The sequence below is a fragment of the Megascapheus bottae genome, chromosome X, assembly GCF_031878675.1.
Source record: "Megascapheus bottae isolate mThoBot1 chromosome X, mThoBot2.hap1, whole genome shotgun sequence".
Classification (NCBI taxonomy): domain Eukaryota; kingdom Metazoa; phylum Chordata; class Mammalia; order Rodentia; family Geomyidae; genus Megascapheus; species Megascapheus bottae.
In genome coordinates this window covers 52509953-52523192 of record NC_143547.1, presented here as the reverse complement: position 1 = coordinate 52523192, position 13240 = coordinate 52509953, and the positions used below count along the sequence as shown (strand labels likewise).

At 32.6% G+C, this 13240-nt stretch overlaps 1 protein-coding gene across 1 annotated transcript in view; it reads right to left on the bottom strand.

The window, feature by feature from the left end:
* The window catches only part of LOC150041097 (transmembrane protein 182-like), a 53171-nt gene that overhangs the window by 28456 nt on the left and 11475 nt on the right, over window positions 1–13240 (bottom strand). The window contains exons 2-3 of the mRNA XM_090327129.1: window positions 12623–12743; window positions 2837–2935 (exon numbers count right to left, since the gene is read on the bottom strand). Of these exons, the coding sequence (XP_090183255.1) occupies window positions 2837–2935; window positions 12623–12743 (220 nt within the window). The remainder of the gene's footprint in view (window positions 1–2836; window positions 2936–12622; window positions 12744–13240) is intronic.

Here is a 13240-nt window from a genome sequence, read left to right as displayed (position 1 = left end):
ACTTGGGAGGTAGTGGAGGTAGAAACAATTGGAGAAAAACATGGGAAGAATGTTCAAGAAGTAATGTTGGCTGGGAGAGTGGCCTAGTGGTAGAGTGCCTGCCTAGCATGCATAAAGGCCTGGGTTTGATTTCTTGGTACCACATAAACAGGAAAACCTGGAAGTGGTACTGTGGCTCAAGGAGTGGAGTGCTGGCCTTGAGCTTTCTCAAGGCCAGCGCTCAGGCCCTGAGTTCAAGCCCAGGATTGGAATATATATATATATATATATATATGAACTAAATATTGTCATCAATATATTAAAATTTTACTATATTTTTCAGTACTCAAACCCTAAAATTACAGTGAAACTGAAATGCATCTTTTATCTTTATACTGTTAAAGAAATGGAATAGAGAGAATCACACTATGCTAGGAGTCAGTAGGCTTGCATGTTTCTGTGGTCTGAACTGCATACTTTCCTCACAGCCTCTGTCAAAATGGAAACTAGAAATCTTGTTGATATCTATCCCAAAGAAAACAGTAAAAAAAAACAGTAAAAATATTGTTCTAGATAGTTTCAAAATAATTTCTTCAAAATAACTATAAAATCTATTTATGCATCTATTACTGAATTCAATAGCTCATCCTTAGGAACATTCAATAGTATTAACTACAATCATTGATTTTCATTAGTAGTTCCATCCTTGCTTAGAATACATCAGAAGCTGTTTATACTAAAATGAAAAAATAATGTTTTATTTCCAAAAATATTTGAAATAAATTATTTGTGGTTAGGAACCAAGAGTTTGGCCTAGTAGTAGAGTGGTAGCATGCATGAAGACCTGGGTTTAATTCCTTGGATATATATATATATATATATATATATATATATATATATATATATATATAGAGAGAGAGAGAGAGAGAGAGAGAGAGAGAGAGAGAGAGAGGGAGAGAGAGAAAGCCAGAAGTGGTTCTGTGTCTCAAGTGATAGGGTTCTAGCCTTGAGAAAAAAACCCAGGGGCAGTGCTCAGGCCCTGAGCTCATGCCTGGAACTGGCAAAAAAAAGAAACAAACAAATCATTTTTGGTATAATCAAGCATAATTTCCTAAGTCTTGAGTAGTACTGTAAAATTAGGACATAGTTATTAAAGTAAGATACAAGATTTTCAGAAAATTCTGAACATAAATCTTGTATGTTTTGAACATCAATCAAAAAATTAGGTAAAATATATTTCTATACTTCATGTCATATTTTAATGTCATCTGTTACAATAATATATAAAGAGCTATGCTCAGATGCCCATATCTAAATGGTCAGGGAAAAAAGCCATGGCTCCAGTGGTAGAGCATCTGTTGACCAAGGGCAAGGCCATGATTTTAAACCTCTGTACTGCCAAAATGTTTATATCAAAGTTTGAAAGTCCGGTGCTGGTGGCTCACACCTGTAATCCTAGCTACTCAGGAAGCTGAGATCTGAAGATCGCAATTTATTTCAAAGTCAAGAGACACTTATCTCCAATTAACCTCCAGAAAACAGGAAGTGATGAGGCATGTAGTAGCTTTGAACTGAATATCTCAGGGACAGCACCCAGGATGAGAGATCAAGCCCCACAACCAACAGGAAAGACAAACAAAACTTAATACACTCATAAAGTTTATTTAGGGTCTACTATTGTGATGATAACCTGAAATATTTTGTGAGATACACTAGAGACTAACTTTAGTCAATAGATCTTAGCCAATAGACTAGGGTCTATTGATAAAAGGAAAGTACTTCATAATATATTTATTAAAATTCATGTCATATGAATTTTTGACTACTTTCATAATTCTTAGTGATACAATATAATACCTTGGATATGACTTTAAATGCTGTCCCCCAAAAGGAAAGGAGTATAGAATAAAAAAGATTACTAAAGGGCAGATAATCTTTTAGTCCAGGTACTGACATTATATAGATTCATACTGTTTTTGATGATAATATCCTCTATAATCTTTTGTTTGTACAAATATAGTAATCCCTCAATATCTGTGATATCCACATTCAAATAAAAGTACTGATAAAAATATTTGAAGAAAAATTGTACTTCTGTTGAACATGTACAACTACTTTTCTTGGCAATTATTCCTCTAAAATGCCGCATAATTATTTACATGGCATTTATATTTCATTAGTTGTACATGCAATTTAGAGATAACTTCAACTATGTTGTATTATACATATAGATTCAATGTAAATGGAACAATATTTGGTAAAACAAAATTGATCATCTGTGCATTTTTTATATCCTCAAGGGGCTTAGCCCTAACCCCTAGTACATGATTAAATTAATGGTATTTTTTAAAAAAATAGAATATACTAAATCCTAGTAGAAATATTATTCCACTTCAAGTCCAAATCTAGGGAATATCTTTCTAAATATTGTAGTTACAGGTTACTCCAAAAATATTTCAGTTGCGATGCTTAGTACTATTTTGAATCAGAGGAATGAAATAAAACAATACAGGTTTTGGAAAAAATAATAAAATGAGAGCTACTACTTTCAGTCTTTTCAGTGTTGGTTTTCTCACCAATAACATGGAGTTCCTAATATTTCATACATATGCCCATCTCAAAAAAAATAAGTCATTTGCATCTAGCTTAAACTCGACCAGATTTTAACATTTTGTTCTCGTCTCTTTTTCCCTTGACTCACATCAAATGTCACTTATTAAAAAAAAGTGTCCAAATCCATTTTGTGCCCAAAGAAAATAATCACAGGTAATCAATTCAGATCAGAATGTAGTATGATATTCAATTAGTGGCAAGTAAGCTCTTATCAGTATGTATACAAATATATTTCAAATATTACCTGTAGTTGCAACAAAAGAGGGATGAGGAATAGGCCCAATGGCAATTGGCATAGGAAAAAGATATCCAGGTATACAATGCTTGGGATGAGGCTGGTTCACTGCAGAAGAAATTCAATATTTAGGTTTTTTATCTAAGATCTTGTATATTAAGCTCTTGAAATGTACATATTTAGTAATTTAATAAAACATTTGATAGAATGAATAATGAGTTGAAAACTATTTTGTTGATAATATAATTCTGGTAAGTCAGTTAATGAAAAGGAAAATAACACAGAAAGAAATTTATATCAATTTGCTTTTATTCTGATTTAATATCATTTAAAATACTGCCTTCACTTGGATTCTGTTACATTAAATTTAACTCAACCAAATTTACTATTATTTTCTAAAAATTACTAGGATTGATGCTATTGAAACTAATTTATCTTCATTGTTGTGGATATTAAAAGCTAATGCTGATGGGCTGGGAGTTTGGCCTAGTGGTTTAGTGCTTGACCAGTATGCAAGAAAACCTGGGTTCAATTTCTCAATACTATATATATATATATATATATATATATATATATATATATATATATATATATATGCTGAAAGTGATTCTGTGGCTCAAGTGGTAGATCGCTAGCCTTGAGAAAGTCCAAGGACAGTGCTCAGACCACGAGTTCAAGCCGCAGGACTGGCAAAAAAAGAAGAAAAAACTACTGCTGAAACAGAAACACATATCCAAGTAGTTATAATTAACTCTTGTTTGTTTCAAAGGTTATAAAATGTGCAATATTGCTCTAGATAACTAAAAGGACAATAGATTAATGGTAACTGAATATTTCAAATGAAGTACTCTGAAATCTATACCACTTTATTTTGGCCTTAAGGATGAATATAAGTTAATTAATGTAAAGTAGAAAGATGAACATTTTAGACAAGAAATAGGACATTGTTAAAGAAAAATATCAAGAAAATATGAGAAAGGAGTGGAACTTTTGCCAATAGCAGAGAATTAAAAATATTTCGGTTTTCCATAAAGTACATTGAGAATGACAGGAACAAACAATAGCTACATCCTTCCTAATATGCTAGAGTGATACCATTTTTGTTTCATTTTCCAACAATAAAACATCATATTAAGAAGTCTGTATGATTACTACTAAAATTGTAATATCCAATAAACACAGATCGAATTATGTAGAAATTAGTTAACTGCTTGGGTAGGGTGTTTGTAGTCACAAAAGTCAATACACTAGACGTCAAAATAAAAATGTCAGAATATCACAATGAATTTAATCCAATACAGGGAATTTTAATATGGATAAATTTAAGGACTTTTACTTAATTTCAAAGTCTCACATTTCTCATACAGAATAAGAAATACAACGACAAACAGAAATAAAGTTACTTCATTGTATTGACTGTAAGCTACATAGAAGTTAATTGTGCATTTTATTAACCAACGGCATATAATAGTAAAATATATAATAATAATAATAATAAATAATGATGATGTAACAAGTCATATCTGAGATGCTAAACCCCATTTTAAGAGTTTCATGAGAAAATTAGAATATACCCAAAGAAGAGTGACTAAATCTGCATTCAAATAAGATTTATAAAATATATAATGCTAGTAATAATTTAATGAAATTAGGATATAAAATCATAGAAATGCGTGGTGGTGGTAAAGATAAGAGGTGAAGAATGGTAGTTAATAGTCAGTGGAAGATCTTTCATGGTGAAAGTGACTGGTTTCTATAATATACAGACATGAGGGAAAAATAAGAGTGTATGGTTTCAGAAAGATTGCTGTTTTGTTCAATGAAATAAAATGTGTAACAATTATAGCTGTCAAATATTATAATAGGGTGCTTGATGAAAAAAATCTAAGCCCTCTTCAATAGAGGATTGAAGAATAGACTTGATGGCCACTTGTCAGCATATTGCAGGCAAGACCCATACATCAATCAGGTAGGTAGTTTGTCTACATATCTCTAGGGTCTCCTCAAACAGTAATCTTCTTTGATTCTAAGAGTTTATGAAAAATCATGCCATTACTGTTATTAAATCAATATGAATATCAGTGTCTTGTCATAATTAATGATATACTGAGAATGTTAGATGCATTAATCGAGTCACGACTTAAAGTGTTCTCTAACTACTAGTTCATGATGAGTAGGTATTTGTCTCTGCTAAATTGCTAAAGAATTCTCATTGGAATGATTATTACTGGTGCCTGAATATCAAACTAATTTGTTACAATAAATTCTCTTATGATTTACATCAGAGAAAGATAGTTCTGTCTCTAAAATATAGATTATCAATGCCAAGAAGTATCTATGTGGATCCTTTCACATGTTATCTCCAAGTCCCTTTGACATAGTTTATCCTCATCAGGACAAAGGACAAAAGATAAAGCAATGCAACAGCAGTATTCACAACACAACATGTTGGAAATGAACTTTACAACTTGTGGGAGGGTGTTGGGAGGAAGGAAAAGTGGAAGAAAAACAAGGGAGGGGGTAAAAATGTTAAACAAAAAACCTACTCATTACCTTGCATATGTAACTATAACCCCTCTGCACATCACTGTAACAATAAAATTAAATTAAAAAAAAACATAGCCTGACAAGTCAAGGTTTTAATCTCGCTTATAAATCAACAATGTCTAGACAGATTGATTATCTTTGTAATACTATTTTTGGTTTACATTACTAAATCTTTATAATGGTGTCTGTACAAGAGTGAAATTATTTAACAAAAAACCCCAGAATGAACAGAAAGAATAAATAGCTTAAGACAATTTAAGCCTAAAATAAAAGATAGGTGGTATTTTAGATAAGTGGAAAAAATATAATATTCACAAACCACTGATAAGATATAGTCAACTGTTAGAAATAAATATCATGAAAAAAATCAGTGGATAATGTGGTAAGTTTCCAAATACTCGAGATTATTTTGTTCATATTCTTGTTTTATAATTAAAATTTACCTTCAGTATGTGTGAGGTTTTTTTGGGGGGGAAGGTTATTTGGCTTTTAATGTAAAGTGGACATTCCTATCATTTTACATGGTTTCATATATATATAAATTATAACGTGTTTCCCTAAAAAAATCAGTGGATAATGTTTCTGTGCATATATATGTTCATAAGCATTATATACGTGTGTGATAAAATAACAACAATCAAAATCAGGTGCCGGGAGTTTGGCCTAGTGGTTAAGGTGCTTGCCTAGCATGAATGAAGACCCGGGTTCGATTCCTCGGTACCACATACATAGAAAAAAGCCGGAAGTGGTGCTGAGGCTCAAGTGGTAGAGCTCTAGCCTTGAGAAAGTCCAAGGACAGTGCTCAGGCCCTGAGCTCAAGCCAAGGACTGGCAAAACAAAACAAAACAAAACAAAAACAAACAAAAAAAACAATCAAAATCAATGATGAGATATAATAGCCATGCAAATAGTAATGCATGTGTATGAATGAATGCTGGATTATTTATTTAAAATGACAAGTTTATAGACTGTACCAAGTTGATACTAGAATATGAAGTAGTGATATGAAAAAATTATTTTACCTCAAATACTAAAGGTTATATACCACTATATAAAAATAACATGTGTAAGCTAGCATGGTGAAAGTTATATTTTATCACATAAATATACAATACCTATTATAAACTAGAAACATATATTTTAAATTTCTAATAAGGTAAATTGAAAAACCAAGAAACTTGCTACAAGTGTTCTGTTATCTTATAAATGTAATTCCCTTATGATGTAAGGGCTTGACTCAATAATTTTATTACATGTAGTGTTGTGTTCATTGCTTTTAAGCATATGCTTAAAGGAGAACTGCTAAGTGGAGTGATAATTCTAGGTGAAACCTACTGAGTTAGTAGACCCTTCCAATTGGCCTGTACCTTTATCTTTGCCACATGCAGAAATGACTGTCCTATTTCTGCATATTTTTGTTAACATTCATTAACACCTGTCTTCTTGTTTATGGCTGGCTTAGTCAGGGTGGAAAAATGTCAAATTGTAATTTTGATTTTTATTTCTATGATTGCTAATGATATTTAGAAGCTCTTCATATTCTAATGAGAAAATTTCTATACAAAGTATTTGCACATTTTAATTAGGTTGTTTTTATTATTACATTTAATAGTCCATAGTACTATGTAATAGTACATATATTTTGAATACAAGTCACTTACAAGACATGGGAACTATTAGCATTTTCCCAATGTGTTACCTAAATGTACTTTTTCAAATGTTTTAAATTTTTGTTATGTACATAAAGTTGTACAAAGTGGTTTTAATTGAATATATTCACTTAGGTTTAGAATGCATCTTGATCATTCACTGCTTTCATCATTCTTTTTCCTTCTCACATCTCATCCTCACCTCTTATCAGTTAATTACTTTTTACTATTTTTAATGTAATGTTTTGGTATAATGTTTTTAGCAAAAACAAATAAATAGAATTAAAATAAAAATGTGTGTTCTTTAACTCACACAAATCTTTTGTCTTTGATTTGAAATTACATATATTTTTGGCAAATTTTTAATTTTTAACCCTGCTAAAAGTTATTGAGTAGCATATTGAGGAATATTCTATCTATAATATAGAAGGATTTATAGTCTATTTTTGGTTGTATTTTTGATAAAGATGTAGTGCATCAAGTTGATTTATATTGTTAGATATTTTTGGATGGGTAACTAAATGTATATTATTATTGTGATCCTATTTCTTCATTCCACTCTATAATTTATTCAGGCATTTTGTAGATTTGTCATTAAATTTTATGAACGTAAGTTTGTAGTCATCATAAATTCGTCATAGAATGATTCTTTATCATTAAGAAAGATCCAGTTTAGCTGGGCACTGGTGGCTGGTGTCTATTATCTGAGATACTCAGGAGGCTGAGATCTGAGGATCGCATTTGGAAGCAAGCTCCCAACAGGAAAGTCCTTGCAATGCTTATTACAAATTAACCTCCTGAAAACTAACAGCGGTGCTGTGGCTCAAAGTGGTAGATTGCTAGCCTTAAACGAAAAGAGCTCAGTGACAGCATACAGGCCCTAAATTCAAGCCCCACCAACAACAAAAAAGAAAGAGGAGGGAGGGAGGGAAAAGGAGGAAGGGAGGAAGGAAAGAAGGAAGGGAAGGAGGCAGGAAAATCCTGTTTATCTTTAGTGAGTTTTTTCTTGCTATTGTTTAAAAAATCTCTTTCTTTGGCTGGGAGAATGGCCTAATGATAGAGTGCTTCCCTAGCATGAACAAAGCTCTGGGTTTGATCCCTCTGTAACACCTACACAGAAAAAGCCAGAACTGGTGTTGTGAGTGAAGTAGTAGAGTACTAGTCTTTAGAAAGCCCAAGGACATTGCCCAGACCCTGAGTTCAAGCCCCAGGTTGGCAAAAAAAGAATGGTTAAAAATTTTAAATATATCTATAATAATTACTTTGCATTCATTATCTATGAAATCCATGTTTTGATCTGCTTTAAAGTCAGTTTTTATTACTTAATTTTAAAAATCTATGACTTATACTTTCCTATTGCTTTGTATGCCCTCATTATTCAGATGTTATATTACTTAAACTCTGGATTTTGATTCTCTCCCCAAGAATTATTTAGGTTTTGACTTGACTCAACTAATGGCATGAGTCTTATTGTGTTGTTTGTAGCTTCTTATGACCCAGCTCACTATGTATCCATGTTTTTCTGTTTTTCTTTTAGCCTGGTTAGTTAGGGTCTCCTTTATGTCAGAATAAACCACTTATTGTCAAAATTGTGGTTAAATTCCCTTAGCTAATTAGATTTTTATTATTTGCTATTTTTATGAGTATGTGAGCTGGAATCTGTTATCAAAATTTGAGAGATTAGTAGGATATGGAAACAAAAGCCATATAATATGTGATTGTTGTTATTAATGTACTATGTTATTTCTCATCTCTTTTATTCTCCCTTGGTTATCTCATATTGTTACAGTATTTTACCTTGTTATCTGGTATATTGTATATATGTTTATTTGAAATAGGATAGGGAATGGGGGAAACAAGATGAGAGGAGGGGGTAGGGGAAGAAAATGGGGACAAAAACATGAGAAGGGGTTATCCATGTTTGTAAAGTAATTCACCTTCTATCTGGTGAATATAATGTAATCCTTCTATTAATTATAATGAAAAAGAATATTAAAATAAAAAGAATGAAAAATTGAGAGGTCAGCATATTTCCCCTCTTATCCATATATTTAGCAATAGCTTCATGATTTCTTCAGTGATCCCTCCTCAATAGCAGAGTCTGGTGCATGTGAACAGTCTTCTAGACCTTCTGGGATCATTGTAATTGTTTTAACACTAAATTTGTAAGCTTCACCCTAGGTCACAATAGATTATAGTCTAGTCAGTGTGGGAGTCACTGATTTCATTGAAATAGATTTTGTCAATCAGGCTTTAGCTAAATTCCAATGAGTCTAGAAATGTTTTCATCTCTGCCTCATATTTTCATCTGATTGCTGTCTGAGTCAGTTACTATAAAGCTTCTCACTATAACCATTCATGATAGAAAGGATGACTTCTCTTTTTTGCTAGTCCTGGGGCTTAAACTGAGGGCCTGTGAACTATCCTTGTGCTTTCTCAAGGCTAGTTCTCTATCACTGTAGCCACAGCACTGCTTAGAGTTTTTCCTTATATGTAATACTTAAGAATTGAACCCAGGGCTTCATACATTCTGGGCAAGCACTCTACCACTAGACAACACTCCTGGCCCAGGATGACTTCTGTTATTTGGACTTTTATATAATGGCACTGGTCTTATTCATAAATGTTCTTCCTTCAGGACCTAATCTATATATCCTAACTCTATATTTTAATAGTATCAGCTTATGTAAAAAAAAAACTTTAGCCTATGAATTACAGAGCCATATATTCCAATTATAACACAGTCCTCAAGCCTCCATACTGCATCATTCCAAAACCCAATCTTATTTCTAGCACTGTAGTATATATGTTTTGTAGGTTTTCAATTAAATATAGAGAGATAAAGTAGTATTATACTTATTTGTTGTAATATTATTTGTAATAGATTGCTTTAAAGTTTCAGTGGGGTTTCCATAGCTCATTAAATGAACACACTGCCATTTAGAACATTGTATTAACATCTGTGTGGTTGACTTTGTAATTTTATTTTAGAAATCTTCAACCTACTTTTAATCTACTTTCAAATATAGTTTCTGACTATTCTCTTTCATGAACATGACACACCAGTCAATATTTTTCCTACCTCTAAATACTTGTAATTCCTTCTCATGTACTCTGCTTTTTTAATACTCAGCCCGAATCATTACAGCTTTCCAAACTTAGTTCAACTACCATTTGGAATAATCTTTCCCTATCCCATCATACTCATTACTTTCCTTATGATATTTTAAAGATTTAGTGTTTATGTTCGTAAGACATAGTGTATAATGCTTGTGACACTATGCAATTTCTTATTATATTGGTAAAATATGTTTATGCTTTGGCCCCAATTAGGGAATATGCTTTTGGAACATGTATTATACCTAGTGACCACTTTGTAACTTATCACTTTTAGGAAACCAGTAAAAAGTCCATAAAGAAAAAAAAAGATACTCTACAAAGTATTTTAATGACTTATTGCGGTATTTTTTTTTGCCAGATCCTGGGCACTGTCCCTGAGTGTCTTTTCATCAAGGCTATCATGATACCACTTGACCTACAATTCCACTCCCGACTTTTTCTGTTGATGTAGTACTAAGGAATTGAACATAGGTCTTTCTGGAGGCTGGGAAAGCACCCTGTCATTAAGACACAATCCTAGCCCTGTGGTATTTTTTTGGGTGTTGGTCAAGGGGCTTGAGGTTGGCCTGGGCGCTGTCCATGAGCTCTTCACCTCAAAGCTACCACGCTACCCCTGGGCCTGGGCATTGTCCCTGAGCTCTTTATCTAAAGGCTATTGTCCTACTCTGGAGCCACAGCCCCAGTTCCCATTTTCTAGTGATTAATTGGAGATAAGAGTTTCATGACTTTGTAGTGCCCAAGCTGGCTTTGAATCATGATACTCATGAGTGCCTAGGATTACAAGCATGAGTCACCTTGACTGGATAAGGGTTAAAATATTTTATGTGAATGATATTCCCTTTAAATGTATATGGACATATTATAAAGTAGTTTCATGTATTGAAAAATCTCATAGAATGGAGTTATATAATCATGACTATAAAACTTTACTAAAAATAACTTTTGGAAAATGTTACTTATGCTTTGGTGAAGTTATCTTAATGCAGTAATTATATTCAATGTACATTATGTAAAAGTGAACTTGAGTATAGGGTTATGAATAATGGGGGAGAATGATGGAAGTGGTGGCATTGACAGAGAAGAATTGTATTTACAATGGAACTCAGGAATTGTCACCTCAGTACAACTACCTAATAATAAAATTTTCTAAATAAAAATCAAAGTACCTTGTTGTATATTTATGACATGCTTAGTAAATATTTTATTAAGTATATATTCTACCTGAGATTTTTCAAATAGGACTATTCGTGCTGATATTATAATTACTCACTGATGGAAGTAAGAGCCTCTTAAGTATACTTCCACATATGATCTCTAAATAACTAGATTATTAGAACAAACAACAGTCATCCCTTCATATACATATCCTAGCTTTGCAGCAGCAGACAAGTATGCTGAAGTAGTACTCTGCTTGAGCTTTCAATCATACTGTTTATTAATACTTAAATTCTTCTGTTTTTATATAATATTTTGTCATCATGTACTATAAACAGCTAGTTAAATAAATATTGTCCATGGCAATTTTCCAACACTTTAATTTACATCAATTCTAAACTCATCAATTGTAGTTAATTTAGTGTGTAGCTTGATGGAGGAAAAAGTATCTACATAAATAGAAAAAGGGTAAGGTATAATTTCTTTAGTGTCTGTGTATTACATATCACATTAATATTGATAAAAAATGTTGACAACAATTATGGTGGGAGGATAATTGAAGAGGAGTTAAGAAACTTTCACTGGGTAAACCAAGAAGTGACAAAAACAAGGCAATAATATCTGTTACACTGCATAAAATTATTGCAACAAGTAATAATCTAGTTATCTAAAATATTATTTTAAATATAGATTAAATGAGACTATAAAAATTTGAAGACTTTAAATTGCCACTTCATTGACTTTAATTATATCTTACTAATTTAGACCTGTCTCCATAGATATGAGTAATCTACATGAATGATTTTTAATCTAATTCTGAGGTAAGTATGATCTATGCATGTTCCTTCTAATGGTCAGAGACAGCTGATGGTATACCTTATTGGTGGATGCTTGCCTCACATACACAAAGTGTGAGGTTAAATTCTAGCCCTAGAAATTAAAGCCACTTGATTTGAAGGGCAAGAAATATGATAAGAATGATAAGACAATGCAAAGCTCTTAGACCTTGTGATATTTATATAATAATCATACCTCTCAGTTTCTTCCTTCTTTCCTTCCTTTCTATCTATCTATCTATCTATCTATCTATCTATCTATCTATCTATCTATCTTTCTCTCTCTCTCCTTGTTTTTCTTTCTTTTGTTGGTTGTGGGGCTTGAACTCGGCCTGGGCACTGTCACGACACTCTTCAACTCAAGGCTAGTACTCTCCCAATTTCAGCCACAGCACCACTTCCATACCTCTCAGTTTCTATACAAGAAACTAAGCTTTTAAACTGAGACAATGGCCTTAAAACATGGCATAATAATGTTGCATACTCACTAAGCCAGTATCTCCAGACTGAAGTTTGTGGATCATCTCCAAAAAACCAACACCGCCAGAAGAATCCTTCGTGATGGTATGTAACAATCATTCCCTCATGGTCACTCACATCTTCATAATACTAAGAAGTAAAATATTCACTTTTTTGAAACTGTGGCTGGTAAATGAAATGACATTTTTACAACACACTGAGATGCAGTTAATCTGCAGGATAGAAAGCGCATTTTTGTGTATGATCCATGTAGGATGCTACTCATTAACTTTATTTTGTTGATTCTAAAATTTAATATGTACAAGTAGCTCTCTTGCTCAAATATGCATTCTAATTCATCCTATCTGCTCAAAGCCCAAATGTTATAATTTGGAGCTTCTATTTGTAGACTCATTTTAATAGCAACACTTTACTTTGTTCATAAAAAGCAGATAGTGGTGGGCATCATTGGCTCACATTTGTAATCCTAGCTATTCAAGAGGCTGAGACAGGAGAACGCTGGTTCAAAGCCAGCTCAGGCACAAAACTCTGTGAGATTCTTATCTCCAATTAACCAACAGAAAACTGGAAGTGGAGCTGTGGCTAAGTTACGAAATGCGGGCCTTGAGCTGAAGAGTTCAGGGACA